Source organism: Crassostrea angulata, chromosome 5 (assembly GCF_025612915.1).
Source record: "Crassostrea angulata isolate pt1a10 chromosome 5, ASM2561291v2, whole genome shotgun sequence".
Classification (NCBI taxonomy): Eukaryota; Metazoa; Mollusca; class Bivalvia; order Ostreida; family Ostreidae; genus Magallana; species Magallana angulata.
The window spans coordinates 39,501,273-39,519,398 of record NC_069115.1 but is presented as its reverse complement, the minus strand read 5'-3'; the positions used below and the strand labels follow the sequence as shown (position 1 = coordinate 39,519,398).

The following is an 18,126-nucleotide window of genomic DNA, read 5'->3' as shown; positions in this document are numbered from 1 at the left end:
TATAAACCATTTTGTCAAATTCGGGGTTTTTATTTACCATGTTCATTACCAAGTTACTAAATTCTAATACACGAGACGGATCCACTTTTATGATCATTTCAAGTTTTGAAGACTTGGTCTGGGGATCCTACTGTCCATCAATGTATTATGATAGAAAAAGTGTTTATGGAGTGCAAGAAGACAAGAAAACGCACCTGCTTAAAAATGCCCGAAGCTCTGGATTCACGGGTTGGTTGGGTGGATTTAGAGTCATAATATGGAACGATTTTTTTTCTGAATTAAAACAAATAGATTGAAATTATAATTGAAAACATGAATACAATCTCTGCACACTGCATTATTTCCATTAAATACGATGTGCAGAGGACACTCTCTTCCATGATCACCGCTTATCAAGTATATAAAATTATAAAATCTTTTGGAGAGAACGGATTATAGAAAAGAACATGTTTCGGCAAAACTTTAATTTTTAAATACTCGATTAATAGGTTAATTTTATACTCTGCATTAAGTTGAGAATAGATACATCAAACCTACCAGTCGAAAATATAAATGGTAACACGCGCGGTATCTTCTTTTTTAGTCTTTTGCGCAGTTTGAATGTAAGCATGCATGCAGTAGATTATATCAAGGTCTTGAATTTGTGACATATGATGCCATCCGTGCAGTGAAAAACAAAATTGAGATAGTGCATTATGTAATTGTGGGCAAAATCGTGTTCAATTTCCGATGCTATGAACCACATATACTATGACCACAGATGTACATATTGATTTACAAATATACATATAAAAGGCAATCAAATTTCATGATGAGTGTAAAGAAGGATAGCGGCATTGAAGATATTTCTCCACAAAGTAAAAGGTAAGAAATCATTTTCCTTCGATCTGTGTTTGTATATAGTTTCAAAATAACATATGATAATTATTAACTTAACTTTGAACAAATGACCGCTGACTGCTACTAATAGAAACTTGTGGATAAATAAGAAAATACCTTATTGAGGCGCCTCTTAATTTCTATCAATAATTAAGCCATCAAATGTGTAAAGTTATATGCCTCATCTATTTATGAATAAGTAAATAACGACGGGTGGGGGTGCGACTTAAAGACCTGTGGTATGTGCATAAATATTTAAAAGCATTTTGTTATATATGCTGGATTATAATGACCCGCATGTTTTCATGTGAATATTTAACGTATTCTTGAGCTAGTCTGTTCTTGGTGTCGGTATGTACTTAACATTGTATGGGTTTGTCATCCGGTGTCTGCATAACAAAGTTGTTTCTTCGCGTATCGATATATCGGCTAATTACAGGACACTTGTCGGTATATACTAGTATATACATATTGGTTAATTACGGGAATTATACATATGGGTTAATTATGGGAATCACATATCGGTATAATTATACCGGTATATACTGTAGAAGCACATATTTTTGTTCTGTCAAAATTTCGTTATTTTTGAACCAAATAGCATTCTGTTTGGCATTTAATTTCGTTATTTCGTACCTTTAAATTTTCCTTTTCCCTTGCTTGTCAAGATTTTTTGGATGAGTCTGCCCCCCCCCTTTCCAAATGAGGCTACGTGCTTGAATTATACAATTATTTAATGCTTGAGCAGTCAATAGACCCGAATATTTTTCCCGTTGGCCTCGGGCAATAGATGATACTTAGCTGTTCCCTGCACCAAGGAAAAAATTCGGGTCTATTGACTATTTAGGCATTAAATAATTGTTTTATTACCTAATTCCGTCTTTATATAGTATTTTGTGTTCACAATTCTAAATTACAGAAGGTTATATCATTATGCATTCAGGCCACTGTTATCAACACCATGATGTCCTAAAAGATAAATTTCATGAACAATAGTAAAATAAATATAATAAAGTTATATTTAGGTAATAAAACAATTATTTAATGCCTGAACAGGCAGTCAATAGACCCGAATTTTTTTCCCTTGATGCAGGGAAGAGCTCAGTATGATCTATTGCCCGAGGCCAACGACCGAGGGCAATAGATCATACTTAGCTGTTCCCTGCACCTTGGGAAAAATATTCGGGTCTATTGACTGCTCAAGTATTAAATAATTGTATAATAAAGAATAAAGGCAACTTCAATCAATAAAACACAAAATATTATTCTTTGAAAGAATTTTCCAGGTTTCCGTACTAATTTACACAGATAGTGCTGCCCTTCTTTGCATGCACATCGAACACGTGTGTCGTTCATACAGAGTGCATAACGTCTGCATCTTTCTGAAATCCCGGCGGCACTACATCCAACACAGTAGATAAATGATAGTAAATCCAAGAAAGTAACGACGTAACATCAATTCCATCGGTTTCTGCAAAAACGTTCCGTTTTAAAATCTCTGCGATCATAGGCTTTGCTCGAGCTGCCACAGTGTGTGGTTTGCTCATGTGCCATGTTATAACATACACAGGAAAACAGTCTACAATTATCGAGGATTATTTTAATATGTGTTATTGAATATCAGTCTGTCTTGTTTTGTCATTTGATATTCCTTGCCTGTGCAGTGGTTGTTATATTATTTTTGTTCAAAACGCGTTTCTACAAGTTGTTTCGTCCAATGTACCGTGTTCGGATGAATAAAATACCTAAATGCGGTGAAGCATGAATAGTACAATATCGGCCTTATATAAAGGGGGGGGGGGGAGGGTCGTAGCGATGAACAGAACAACAGAAATCGACAACTAGTGGTAGTCGGAGATAAAAGGGAAACAATGCAGATTCATGAATTTCATGTCAGCTTTTTATAAAATTATTATATATACATATCGGTTAACAACCAAAATGACATCGGTAAGCCAGAAAATGGTGTCATTTCAGATGCAGTTGATCGGATTTGTGGTTGTACTGCTGTTTGTACAGAGTGTGACAAGTGACGCAATGGCTAAGAGAAATTCTAAATGGCCGATTGTAATGATCAAGAGAAACTTTAAATGGCCGATTGCAATGATCAAGAGAGACTTTAAATGGCCGATTGCAATGCACAAGCGAGGTAAATCTCTCTCTCTCTCTCTCTCTCTCTCTCTCTCTCTCTCTCTCTCTCTCTCTCTGATTCATCAATTTGATACCTGAACGTGATGTCAATTAAAGGGACATGGTAAGGATTTTGGTTGAAATTCATATTTCCGTTTTTAATTTTTACAATACATAAGTACCTTAATTATTTCTTACAGTCAGCCATTTGGGTGTCAGTCGTCGAGTTATAAGCGAGATACAGACCCCACAGTTCTTCAGTTCTTTGTTATGTAAACAAAGCTGAGGTCATGTTTTTGTTTACTTTTTAAAAATTCCAGGTTTAGACCTAAAAGCAATGTTATTAACAGTAGGGAGTGGGGTTTTGTTTATAAAAATAAATTAGTAGATAGAAAATCAAGCTTGAAAAAGAAATAGCATATTAAACCGATGCAAACAATAACATGGCACGAGCCTTGTTTACATAGCAAAGAATTGTGAGCTCTGTATCTGGTTATAACTCTTCGACTGACACTCAACTTTTGATTGATCATTTGAAATGCATTGATAAAGCTATGGAAGCGTACATGTATTAGGGCCACAGCAGTATTTTTTTGTTAATGTATTATTACAAATTACCATGTAATTTGTTTTAAGAAACTATTGATTTGTTATTACAAATTAGTAATCTGTTATAACAGATTATCAATTGGTTAAAACAGATTATCAATTTGTTTTAACAGATTATCAATGATTATAAATAAATTACTAGACTAAGACTAAGTCAAATGACTAATTTGTTATAACAAATAAATAACTTATTTTAACAAATTAATAATCCGTTATAACAAATTAATAATCTGTGATAACAAATTGATAATTTGTTAACATTTGAACATGAATCGTTATTTCGTTAAAAGATGTAGTCTCATAATAACTGCAACGATGTGTACAAACAAACGAAATGAAAATTAGTTTGCACACACTGTTGCTATAATGACGCTATATCTTACAAAAAGATAAGGAGTTAATGTTAATGTTAATGTAATATGCATCGTGTTGTTTTTAAAGGACCAAATATGATTCCAAATGTGCCAGATTCTATTACAGATGAGGTAGGTGTTATCATAACTTTTTCATGCTTTTTTAGTCTACATGTGTATATACATGTAATACCGATACGTTATAAGATCAGAAATTAACCCGTTACATTACAAGATAAATTTAAGTGGATTATTTGGCCATTTTTTAAGACATACAGAAAAAATATTGAACAAGATGAGCAAATAAGATAGGGTAAATGCCCAACGATTTAATCCATAGATTAAATTTCACATTTTGAAATATTTCTATAAAAGGGGTTTTATTTAAACAATAAAATGTATTCTTTGATGATTCATGCGGTGTATAAGGGTGGCGACTCTGCAGAAAAATACATAATCCGCGTTAGTGGGTTATGTAATTTTTTCTGCAATGATCCCTACCTTCATAACACGCATTAATAATCAACAACAGCAATTTGTTCTTTATATTTAAATCATTTTATTTTTAACAACTTAATAAATAGATCGTAAAAAAGTATAAGAACAATTAACTAAATTATTGTAAATGTACATCAGTACATTAGCTAAAATACAAGTAAACAGCCAAATCGACTTCTATGGGAACTTGAGTTTGACATCGTCATAACTATTTCATGTGGTCCGTGATTTTTCTGAGATTGCTGAAGGTTTCAACCTATCGATAAACGGGGCGTGTAGATTTCATGCAGTCCTATAAGTTTCTTCAGAACTATGGATAAGATAAATTTCTGTAAGAAATACAGGGAATCATACTTACATGTGGATGTAAAGTCATAACAATGAAATTATTCAAAGGCAAATTTCAAAACTTTCATGTAGATGGTTTGAAAAGTGTATTTGATTGTTTTATGTTGTGTACCTGAAAGTACATTACTTTGCTTGCAATTTGTCGTCAAAAACATGTACGTTTTTCAATATTTTACTTCTGTGACCATTGCAATTGGTCCCCATAACAACCATTTATGTTTATCTTGGATCTTGATAAACCAAACCCTATCAAATGAATATAATCTGCCACTATCATGCGTGGCCACCATATTTTGATAATGAAATGGAACTTTTGTATGCCAAAATGTTTCTGTACTTTGTGCCAAGATATTTATACAGCACATTTTTTTTTTAATTATCCGATATTTATAAATACGTAATGGTTCAATCGATGTTTATTCAATAGTATGAAAAAAAATTCCGATTCCTCTCTTTGGAAACTTCCCCTCTCAATAAGCTTGTCATGTGGCCAGGTTTCAATGCATGGCTAAAAATTAAAAAAAAAATGTATACCGGAGGCGTATTCAACAGAGAGGGGGTGGTAAGGTGGGGTGCGAGCACTTGCCATAATCCCCTATACCTGCAACACAAATTTTGGCGAGGCTCGCTCTGCTGAAAACGGCTCTGGATTTTGCATTGCAATAGACATAAAAGTACCCGGATGATAACGTTGAAAAATTGTGCGAGGTGTTCCGTGTGACTTCCAAATGGAGAAAAGATGTCAATATTTCTAATGTTTTTTCTAAAGTATTTTTTAAAAATGTTCACTCATAGATCAAACAAAATTCTAAATAAAATGTTGGTGTCTTTATGCTTCTTTCGGTGCTACGGAGTATTTAATATGACCTTTCTGCACTGAAAGTGCAAATTGAACACAAATCGCTTTTCCCCCTGTAATTGTTTTATCAAAATGAACCATGCCATCAAATACAATTCTATACCATTTGAAATAGATAAAATTGAAATTAACTTTTACAAAAATTAAATTTTTTGACTTTTATGAAATATCAGTTTACAACCATTTATTATAACAAGATCTTGGACTTTCAGTAGGATGTGATATCTTTTTTTTGATGTAATATCTTTTCTTGCGTCAAAACAAGTTAAATATGACGATGGTTTCTAGTGAAATATAGATTGCTACGTCTAAGCTCAAAAGCCAGACAAATCTTGTTGATTTCAAAGAGCCATGGCTGAGTGTCCAGAAATGAGAAAGACAGGCCTACGTCGTGCAGTGCAGTTTGATACAATAACCCAAAGTCCAAGCTCTTGTTAAAATGGTTCTAATATGCCAATATATGTCGATGAAAATATTACAAATTGTTACGATATGTTTTTTTGGACAACTCGAATATATACCAATGCACAAACTATCTGGACATTTGGTCTACACTGAAAATAAGGAACTCTAAAACAACTGAGATATAAAAAATGTTCATTTTCTTTTTAAAAATCTTCTGCCACAAAATTAAGTCCCTTAATTATTTAAATCTATAAATATGTAATTTTCCCTTAACTATTTTATTCAAAACACTTTATTAAGCTTTGTATAATTTGAATTTACAAGTAAATTTAAAAAATGATGCTTATAATTTCCAGACTTGAGGTGACCCAAAATGGCTACCGCAAAACAGAGGAACAAACCTCTTCAATTTGACATTATCCTTGAAATACAGTTGATTGAAAACAATCGTTTTAAATTTTGACATAAAGCAGTCAAAATAGAGAGAAAAAATCTCACTTATAAGCTCAAATATTACCCTTTAAAACCTTTAAATATAATAAAAATGTTTATCCTCCCAATCGAAAATATAAATGGTACACATGGAGTAAATCACATTTCAGTCTTTTTTAACGTAGTACTACATGTACGTTGTAGTTTGAATTCTTCCGTAGGTACAGAGTGTGACAAATGACGCAATGGCTAAGAGAAACTCTAAATGGCCGATTGTAATGATCAAGAGAAACTTTAAATGGCCGATTGCAATGATCAAGCGAGGTAAATCTCTCTCTCTCTCTCTCTCTCTCTCTCTCTCTCTCTCTCTCTCTCTCTCTCTCTCTCTCTCTTCTTTCTCTCTGATTCATTGATCAATACCTGTGCACCTTTCTATGTTTCTTTGGGTTATGAAGGTAGCGACATTGCAGAATCAAAGTACTGAAGTACTGACGGGAGTTGATTTTATCGATTATTATTTATAATAAAATCAACGATATGATATTTTGCATGACCAGCTGTTCCTTATATGTATTTGAATTACGCACATTTTTTTTTAATATGAATTCTCACAAAATCAACGATATGTTATTTTGCATGACAAGCTAGCTGTCCACTATTTGTATTTGAATTACGCACATTTTTTTTAAAATATGAATTCTCACACAGGAATTGCGTGAAATATATGAATCATGTTGTGTAATATTCAAAGAATTATTCCATCAAAGTACGTATCAATAATCGAAATAGTTATGAGAAACTGTATGGACCCAAGCAAAATTGTCTCGTTAAACCAGACTCAGCTGTTTCCGTTAATCTCCGACAAGCAAGAGAGACTCTCTGCTTGTCGGAGATTTACGGAGACAGCCGAGCGTCTGAGTGAACAGGACTATATTGAACTCTAGCGTAGGAATGCATAAAATGTACGACTTCACAAAATATCTAAATTATCAGTACCATTTAAAATCTGACTTTTTGCGAGGAATCTATAAATCAGTTTCCTTTGAAAAACAATGCTTAATAACTCATTACATCGAATAATTTATCGATTAGAACTATATGTTGTCAGCGGAGTATTGATTTGTGCTTAGGTCCAAACACTGTTTCACTTTCGGTTTGCCCGAGTAACTGCATAGGAGAGTTGATTAAATCAACTCCCAAAAAATACATTAATCTATAATATTATAAAAATACATAAATAATACATAAAAAACATAATCTATAATAACTATTGCATACATGAAATTATATAAAATTATTTTTCTTGCAATGATTGCTACCTTCATCAACCGCATCTCTCTCTCTCTCTCTCTCTCTCTCTCTCTCTCTCTCTCTCTCTCTCTCTCTCTCTCTCTCTCTCTCTCTCTCTAGCTCTCTCTCTCTCTCTCTCTCTCTCTCTCTCTCTCTCTCTCTCTCTCTCTCTGATAATAATTATAGAATTATACATAATTATATCATGTTTATATTACATGCGTAATAATTTAATTTTCACAGGACCACCGATAGACTACTGACTTCAAGTTGATTTTTGAGGCATACAGAAAAATGGCGAATAAGTGTGAAATGGTGCAACTGCATGCCTAATAATTTCACCATTCAATAAATTTTCAAAGTTAAACATATTTCAGTTTTTATTTACTGCTTAAAATGTTTTAATTTATTATAACTTAAAAGACTCAAAATCAAAATTTCAAACTATATTAGCTGAAACTTTTGCTTACTTACAATTTGTCTTCAAAATAGCTAAAAATTACCATTTTTAATAATTTACATGTACCCATGTGACCTTGGCAATCAGTTTGCATTGCAACTATAAACGAAACAAATTATTAAGTATGAATAAAATGTGTGACCATTCGTGGCCATTGAATTCTGATAACTAAATAGGACTGGTCATAATCATTATCCATTCATTCATTCTTTATTTCTATAAGCTTTGCAGCTCATCAGATTATACAAATTAAACATAGTAAAGTACAGAAGTGGGTATTTTACAGGAGACCCTATTACATTGTACATACATAAATATGACAAACTGACATAAGTAAAGGCGAAAAGAATCAAAAGAACGACATCTAAAGTAAATTACATATATCGTTTCTTAATTTCATACTGTAGTAAATGTATTTGCCGATCGAGGTTACAGTTATCAGTTTTAACAATTGCAACAGCTTGAACATCGATGGTTTATTATAAAAAATACTTTTTAATAAATTTTTGACTGCATTCAATATATACTGGACTGGATTCAAGCCTGTAATGTGCCATAGCATATCTACAAAATATTTTGTTTTATTGAAATATATTGTTGCCTATACATGTAATTTTTAATATATAGTCCTAAAAATAAGACTGCATGCATTTGATACCAGTACTTGTATCTTTTTGAGCAGTCTTATGTACAAGAAGTCTTACACAAGCTTATGAGCCATGCATTGTCTTTTATATACATTTGTAATGGTATTAGAAATATATTTGATGTATTTGGGAACTCATTTATGGTGAATAAACATTTACGTTCAGGTGAATATAAAAGTCAATGCTTTACACAGAAATTGGGTATGATCATATTTGTAGTCCACATGAAAAAAAAAACTTGTCTCGCATCTATAAACAGCAACAGTTTGTGTCATCAATGATTCAAAATACAAAATGATTCAAAATACTGGTTTGTGATCAATTTATTTCTCATATTAAAAGGTATAAGCACCACACTGAAAAACAAGAGGCCCATGGGCCACATCGCTCACCTGAGGAACAATAGGTATGATAAAATCAGCTCAATGGAGTCATAATACAAACTATCTGGACAATATACAATAATTCATGTAAATCCTGTATAAATAAAATCCATTTTCCCCTGGATATTCTTATGTTTATAATCATTAGTCCCTTTTCTAACAGGATGATTTTATAGTCATATCATGTGTTGAGTATTGCAGTTCTCAAAAAGATCCCTAACAATAGTTTATATATGGGATATAAACGTACAGTAAACTCTCAACCTTCTCGTGAGGCCAAAGAATTGTCCTGGGGCCATAGTCTTAACAATTATAAAGAATCATCTGGCTGATTAGTTTCTGAGAAGATTTTTAAAGATTTACCCTATAAATTCCTTTGTTAAACTTTGACCCCCCCCCCCCCTTGTGGCCCCACCCTACCCCTGGGGATCATTATTTTCACAACTTTAAATCTACACTACCTGAGGATGCTTTCACACAAGTTCCAGCTTTCCTGGCTGATTAGTTTCTGAGAAGAAGATTTTTAAAGATGACTCTGTTTATTCCTATGTAAAACATCGACCTCCCATTGTGGCCCAAACCTACCCCCAGGGGTCATGCTTTTCACAAATTTGAATCTACACTAACTGAGGATGCTTCCACACAAGTTTTAGCTTTTCTGGCTAATTAGTTTCTGAGAAGAAGATTTTTAAAGATTTACTGTATATAATCATATGTTTAACTTCAATTCCCCATTGTGGCCCCAACCTACCCCCAGGGGTCATGCTTTTCACAACTTTGAATCTTCACTACCTGAGGATGCTTCCACACAAGTTCCAGCTTTGCCTTCGATTTAGTACTGAGAAGAAGATTTTTAAAGATTTACTGTATATATTCCTATGTTAAACTTCGATCCCCCATTGTGGCCCAACCCTACCCCCGGGGGTCATGATTTTTACAACTTTGAATTTACACTACCTGAGGATGCATCCACACAAGTGTCAGCTTTCCTGGCTGATTAGTTTCTTAGAAGAAGATTTTTAAAGATTAACTGTGTATATTCCTATGTAAAACGTCGATCTCCCATTGTGGCCCAAACCTACCCCCGGGGGTCATGATTTTCACAAATTTGAATCTTCACTACATAAGGATGCATCCACACAAGTGTCAGCTTTCCTGGCCAATTAGTTTCTGAGAAGAAAATATTTAAAGATTTACTTTTTATATTCATATGTTAAACTTCGACCCTCCATTGTGGCCCCACCCTATCCCCAGGGGTCATGATTTTCACATCTTTGAATCTACACTACCTGAGGATGCTTCCACACAAGTTTCAGCTTTCCTGGCCGATTAGTTTCTGAGAAGAAGATTTCTAAAAATTTACTCTATATATTCATTTGTTAAACTTCGACCCCCCATTGTGGCCCCATTATCAGGTGAGCTAAAAAGGTTAAGTTTACAATTCAATAAGTTGGTTTCTGGAAGAACAGATTTTGAAAATTTTCGTAATAAATATTGACAATTTTTTTACTTTTTAAAGCGCTAAGCATAGCTCAGCCCTTTATTGTCGTTAGACTTCAACTTCCGGTGCATCGAATAACCGCCCCCTATAAGCAAAAGTATACATCATTTAAACTGGTTAGGGAACCAGTTTCAGGGGTTTATGCACATAACTGCACGGGCTATTGTGAATCTAATTTACGGGTTATTGTGAAATTAATGTACGGGGCTTACATACATCATTGCAGGGATTGTCATGCAGTGATGAGGAAATATAGTGCGTATACAGAAGCTGAAATGCTATATACATATATCTGTTATATACATACAGAAGCTGGGTTAGCGCTTTTCAGTACTATCAGTACTTTGATTTAATCTTTAGCTTTTAAGATCTGTGTACAAACATAGAATTGTAAGCAAATCTCTGTATCTTGCTTATAATTCGAAGCAAACACTCAAAAATGGTTAGTAAATAGAAATTGTTAACAATTAAACACAAGAAACATGCACTACATGTATAACAAATAAAGAACACAATTTATTTTTTCGAAATGAATCATATATATACATGTATATACCTACATATTTCCGTAAGCGATATCAAACTCTATTTAAACTGAATAAACTAGAGAAAATGCCGAGCATCTCAACAAAAACCTATTGCATTAATCTACCATTACGCAAAAAATAATGCCGAATTACCGATAGAATTAATTGTATTTCAGTACTCCTACATCAGATTTTGCTTAATTTGCGCAGGTAAACAGTTAACGTAACTGTTTGATTTACCGAAGTCTCTGTTTGATTTGATACGTAAAAATCACGAAATACAGACGACAGTTTCCAGGTTACAAAGCATAAATAATTAATGAAAACGAAACGAAAATCAGAACAAGCTAACATCAACGTCATGTGTGAAAACTGTCAACGCAGTGAAATATTTAGCCTCAATTTACTTCACAAAATCGGCACCAATATATTTTTCATGTTTCAAAAATTTCCCTTCATACGCGAACTGTTGCACAACAAGCAAATTCATCATAGTCAGATCGACCCTTTTTCGTATAATGTCATGGCTGCTTTAAACAAAGAACCTCGTTTTAGAAGTATGGAATACGAGTCTTGGTAAAATGGGTAAGCAAAACCGGGCCGTGGCAAAATAAAAGCCGGGGAAGATCGGCAATCGTCAATTCCAAATACGCATTATTTTGCAGCAATATTTACAGCAAATACTAATATACTGGTCCATCAAATATCCTGAAATTTTAATGAGATTGGCAGATTAATAACTGCTTATCTTTTGTTTTGCCCAGGCCAAGTCTTGTCTACCAATTTTACCGGATGCCGAATCCGAGGCTATTAAACTGATTGAAACACGCCTTTCCTTTATTATTATTTTCGTAATAACTCAGATTTGAAACAGAATTAGACCTTAATTTTTGCAATTTATATTTTCCTTCCCATAAGGATAATTTATGCTAAACTACGTTGAATTGGAATCAGTAGTTCTTGAGAAGAAGATTTTTAAAAATGCACCCCCCTTTTTCTACAGTTTCAAGGTTTTCTCCGCTTTGAATACAGATCGGACTTTTATTTCTGCAATTTATATTCGCCCTCCCATAAGGATGCTTTGTGCCAAATTTGGTTCAAATTGGATAAGCGGTTTTAGAGAAGAAGTTCAAAATGTAAAAAGTTTACAGACGGACAGACAGACGGACAGACAGACGGACGGACGGACGGACAGACGGACGACGGACAAAAAGTGATCAGAATAGCTCACTTGAGCTTTCAGCTCAGGTGAGCTAAAAAACACGTGTATTTCCAACGCCATGCACTTCTAAATTTGTGACGTTCTTCCATTTCATTGTTGAATCATATTAAGGAGGCTGGATAGTCAACAAATTGACCATCATATCTACCTAAAACTGTCAGATATGATTTGTTTACCTCTGAACTACTATATATACAGAGAAATATTCGCCCCCGTTTTATTTTTTGCCCCTTTCGCCTTCGTTGCCAGCGGGCGAATTTCAGACTGGGCGAATACGTACGTATGTCTCAAACTATCTTTCCTTATTCACAACATTGTATGGGCGAATTCAAGACGAGACGAAACCGTTTGTAAGTTGAAAAGGGCGAAAACAACACTGAGCGAAAATATTCCTTATACAGTATTATTTATAAGAGAAATAATCCATAAATTTTCTATTTGGTTATTTTACTATATTTTTACATATAAAGAGATCAATACAGCCACGAAATTTGCCAAAACCATCGAGCCTTTCTGAATAGAATTCATTGTAGCCCAATTTTCACGGATTTCGCGGATGTCCCTGATCATCCACGAATTCCGAGCACATCCCCCTATCACATATGTTCATGTACGTAAAACATAAAGGAATTCATATCAACGAAATTACATCCTTCTTACGAATGATAAAAGTGAAAAGTTTAGATAGATATTTTGGTCCAAACGAATTTAAATGATTCCACATTGTATGGAATATAGAACAGAAAGTGGGACCTTGACTAGTAGCAAACATTATAGGCTAATATCAGTAATATGGTAGATTTAATTACAATTTATTATTGATATTAAATCAAGATTTATTCCAAATCCATTTGCTCTTTCGGGGCCATAAATATACACGTGCATATTTAATCATTTAATTTGAAAATCAAAATAAATGCTTAAGGTAACTCCGTACCGAAAAATTCATGGGTTCAAAGTTAAAAACTTAACTTTTTTTTAATTATTGGGCTTGAATTTCATCAAAAAATAAATAAAATATATATGTATCCATACTATTTAAGATGTAAGGTAATAAAAACCAAAGGCTGAAATTATCATCTGAAAATCACACTTTCTTTTGTTTAAAAACTAAATATAAGTGGATGGATACTTGTTTGTCTATTTAGATTTTATTGCTTACTTTGCCAGAAAACTAAAATTCATTAAAAAAAAGAAAAAAATTGTTTACATTAGAAAAATTAATGCATTGAGATATATCACTTAGAGAAAAGTAGAAAAGAGTTATTTCCCTTTGTCATTATTGAATTATGTCGAATATAAGGATGAAAAACGCTTATTAAATATCTCCAAGTAAACAATGATTTGAGTTTTTGATGTGCACCTATCATAACATAGAAATTACAAATCCACTTGCAAGAATTTTAATGAATTTATGGTTTATGTAAAATGTATGACGTCACAGGAGGGTGGATTTACTTTAAAACAATAAATACTTGTATATATGGCCTTTAGGAGATTTAAACAACAAAACTATATGATAAAATTGATATACGTATGGTGGAATCATCATTGTTTGAGGGGTAAAATGTTCGTGGCTTTCGTGTGTAACCCTTGACAATGAATTTACATCCCCACGAACGTATATATACAACAATATTTACGAATAGAACTTGCTACCAACGAAATTACGTCTCTCCAAAAACGGCATTAAACAAGCTCTTAAATTAATCTTTTCCCGTATGTAGAAAATAAAACAATATTTTGACATTCTATATTTGATCACTGGAAACGTAATCCCGGTACCTATATATATTCAATTTGACATAATTTTAAAGAGGATGTCAAGAGCTTAATTGCTTAATACCGTTTTTGGAGAGACTTTAGGCATTCTAGATATATTTCATTAGTCAAAAATGGACAAAACTCCGAGATTTGCTACTTTTATCCTTCATATTTCACCCACGGTACACCCTATGAATCAAAGATTTTGTTATGAAGCATAATTAAAAGAATTTATATCTTGAATTTCATAAACCTGTAGGCACCTTAAAATTCATTTACTAGATCTTGACCTTATAATTGTTAGCGCCAATGTTAAAGAAGGAACTCTCAGATAGCGCCATACTCTTTTTCCGTACAATCACAACGTGTCTCTTTTGGCACAAAGTTTAAATTAAATGCTTGTCGTTAAAATCACATCATCATCTGTCTTTTGATGGCGTTCACCATATTATTCTTGTCGCCAATGTAATCGCCATCATCTTCTTTGTCAGGGACAGACCCAATCACCACCAACCCCGGGACTACTTTCGGGTTGTCCCCCTTCCCTTTATTTGTAGTGGGTTTATTTCCTTTTCCTTGGTCCTCTTTTTCGGGAGCCACTTTGTTATTACGAGAAGGGGTTTGTATAATTCTAGCTTTTCTGACGGGGGCCGGGGGGAGATGGTAAAATGGGTCATCGTCTTCGGCATCGTTCACGCCTTCCGTTCGAAACGCAATAAAAAAGTGTCCCAAAGATCGACATGGCGGATAAATGCAACATCTTATGCAACTTCTGAAAATTCTGGCAAACACCGAACAAGAAATCTCCATGACCTTTAAACAGGGCGCAAAGAACCAGACGTTTTTGAAAGCCACAAAGGCGAATTGACAGCCCCACCACCCCGCCGTGCATGGAGCTGCGACGCATGCGCACAAGTTGTAAATAAATCCCAAACAACATTCGTAGAACATTTTGGAAAATTCCCACGTAATGTCAAAACTTCGGGTTCCATACGGCTCGCCGGTTACGTCATAAAACTCGATCTGAAAAATATATTTATGTCAATATACTTTTTAAAAACATTGATACAATGTACATGTATATTAGAATGAGACACGGGCGCTAAATCATGTTAACTAAATAAAACCATTAAATTCCTTTTTTTTAATGGATATCTAAAAAATTACTGTCTGTGTATGTGTATAGATAGACAGAAGGGATATATATATACACATATATATATCCCCGATTTACCCTCAATCCGATTTATCGTTTAAATTACAATTCTGCAGCTACTTGATTGGCAAAATACAAAACCTTCGTAATCATGCATTGAATAACGCTACAGGAAAGTCTATGAATGCTAAAGTATTACGTACAATGCTTTGGCACAATTGTTTTAACTATGAAACTGTTTTCTTTCGTTTTGAGGTTCATGTAGGTACGAAAGTAGCAACATTGCAGAAAAACATGGGAGGGAATGCGCAATGATCGCTAACTTTATATTCTGTATAAATGACCAACAATGACGTTCTAATGTTTATATTTATATTTCACCGAGTAGAAGAAAAGAACGCGAATTTCTGTTAATGTCAATCAATACTTTTCTTATTGAACGAAATATTTTACATGTAACATTATGAAGGTAACATTATGAAGGTAACATTATGAAGGTAACAATAGTATAAGAATTCGTTATAGCCTAAATTTGCTTTGTCCGTGTTTGTAATATTCGAGTTTTGCTATATTTGGAAATCTAACGTCAGCCATGCACTGCACGCATTTCGTGTTTTATATGCAGCTAATGTTTTGTATGTTCATACACGGAAAAAGTAAATTTAAAATTAAATGAAATTCAAATTGATTAAATCCAGATAAGTTTTTTTTTTGTCAACAACTACACACAATCGGATTCTTCAGAGTTCAATGTCGGACATTAAAAAAGATGAAATAAGATTCACATAGTTTTCACCAAAAACCCCCTCTCTCCTTCAAAACTAAATATATTGAATCCAAAGTCCATCATGAAGTAGTTAGTATTCACTTCATCATTTGAAATATACCGGTATACTCAGTATACATGTATTTTTATAATTGATAGAACCATTTTAACAAGAGCGTGGACTTTGGTTAGTTTTGCCAAACAGTATTGTGACGTAGGCATGTCTACTTCTTGCTAGCCACTCGGTCATGGCTCTTTGAAATCAACAAGAGAGCGAGTTGTCTAGCTTTTGAGCTAAGACTTCGCATTCGGTGCATATTTCGCTTGAAACCGCGTCATTTTTTACCTGTTTTGACGCAAGAAATAGATAGATATGTCCATCTGAAAGTGCAAGGTGTTGTTAAAATGATTCTTTATGTTCTGGATATCAATGTCGGATGACAAACTTTGTGGGACTCTTACCCCAACCCCCTAACTATGTAAAGTATTATTTTTTATCATTATTCAGCATTCGTATTTTGATATCACCCCTTTAGAAATCACACGCACGCATGTAGCATCGCCCTTTTAAAAAATCAAATATATATTGATTGGGGGGGGGGGGGGGGACTTCTCAGTCATTAAAATCCTAATCCATGGGAGGGGGTATACCTATAACTTCAATTTCACCGTTAATTTCCTTTTAAAATGTTTGCTGCGACATTTTAGGGATGTAAATGCCAAACGGTATCTCAGAACTACCTGTGTAACCAAAACTGATTATTTTGTATCAATTCCATATTTGGATGATAATTCTGAAGTCTTTTAAAACTCTGTAAGATGATAATGCAGAGATATTAGTATGTTTAATAGGCATCTGGACTGTAGCATTATCTTAAACTTCAAGTGTTTGATAAAACAAAGAAACTACGTACTATGATATTAAGAGCAAGATCGATGCCTTTTAAGTGGTCTTGGGTGATATAAAATTACATTGCAAAAAAAAAAAATTGAAGAAAGGCCGTTATTTTACATATCAATAAAATTATACATGTATTACCAAATGGCAATTATATATCGATCCGATCAATAATATTTTTAAGTAAACAAATTACGTATTTGTGTATACATTTATATATGATAATTATATTAATGCATATCAATCGTTTTCACTATGTTGGATTGTGCTATCTTAGAGGACTAATCAATTCTGTTTACCATCGAGACGGAAGCTAATGGGCATATACAATGTATATGATTCATATAAATTTTAGCAAATAAACAATACAATACAGTGTAAGAACTTGATTCGTAAGGCATTCCAGATCTACAGGGGCAACAATAGAGGAAGAGCCCATGGCCATGGGGCAATGGAGGAAGAGGGTTGGGACAAGAACTGCCCACGGTTCCAATGTAGATATATAGAATGTTCTATCGTTAAAATCATGGATGTCCTACGGATCTGAGCGTATCCTGGTCACAGTAAGATTATTCTTTCTAACGGTTCCATAACTATCTAGCTATATAAAGCTTTCTTTACATGCAGTTTTACGATGAAGTTGTTGTTTTTTTCTCACCTTGATATGGCTATTCAGGCCATTGGGGTCCCTGTTTTCTGGCTCCGGCTTGGTAGCAGGTTTGTTAGGTACCGTAGATCCAGCTACGTGCTTTTTCGGCATATTTGACTTCTTTCTTCGAATTTCTCAGTCAAAAAATCTGCATTTACAATCCCATAACAAAACACGTGTCTATATTAGAAAATATGCGGATACACGAATTTACGTTCCACGCATTATGTCTCACCAATGAACATAAAATTTTGCAGCTTCTTTTTGTTTTGGTCACATATCACCCTCTAGTTCTAAATGTTTAAAGACTAACGTATCTCTAAATAAGGCGATTATTTTGACGTGTGAAG

The 18,126-nt window shown here is 33.7% G+C and overlaps 2 protein-coding genes and 1 long non-coding RNA gene across 6 annotated transcripts; 1 reads left to right on the top strand and 2 right to left on the bottom strand.

Annotated features, from left to right (window-relative positions):
• The first annotated feature begins 660 nt into the window (after positions 1-660).
• On the top strand, positions 661-8,170 carry LOC128183184 (uncharacterized). 4 transcript variants are annotated; one of them, XM_052852097.1, is made up of 5 exons: positions 661-864; positions 2,857-3,028; positions 4,060-4,103; positions 6,735-6,837; positions 8,047-8,170. In XM_052852097.1, the coding sequence occupies exons 2-5, from the start codon at positions 2,857-2,859 to the stop codon at positions 8,064-8,066; spliced, it is 339 nt and encodes a 112-aa protein (XP_052708057.1). In that variant the 5' UTR covers positions 661-864; the 3' UTR covers positions 8,067-8,170. The 4 variants fall into 4 exon arrangements, with proteins under 4 accessions (XP_052708057.1, XP_052708058.1, XP_052708055.1 ...); XM_052852098.1 differs by lacking the exon at positions 661-864 and adding an exon at positions 2,708-2,726; XM_052852096.1 differs by lacking the exon at positions 661-864 and adding an exon at positions 2,736-2,771.
• A 5,253-nt stretch (positions 8,171-13,423) lies between these two features.
• LOC128183185 (uncharacterized) lies at positions 13,424-14,260 on the bottom strand. The gene is made up of 2 exons (XR_008243554.1): positions 14,002-14,260; positions 13,424-13,462 (listed from the first exon to the last, which is right to left on the bottom strand). It is a non-coding gene; the product is annotated as an uncharacterized LOC128183185 (long non-coding RNA).
• Positions 14,261-14,452: 192 nt separating this feature from the next.
• On the bottom strand, positions 14,453-18,126 carry LOC128183181 (caveolin-3-like). The gene is made up of 2 exons (XM_052852091.1): positions 17,786-18,126; positions 14,453-15,330 (listed from the first exon to the last, which is right to left on the bottom strand). Exons 1-2 carry the CDS (start codon positions 17,885-17,887, stop codon positions 14,719-14,721), a joined length of 714 nt encoding a protein of 237 aa, XP_052708051.1. The 5' UTR covers positions 17,888-18,126; the 3' UTR covers positions 14,453-14,718.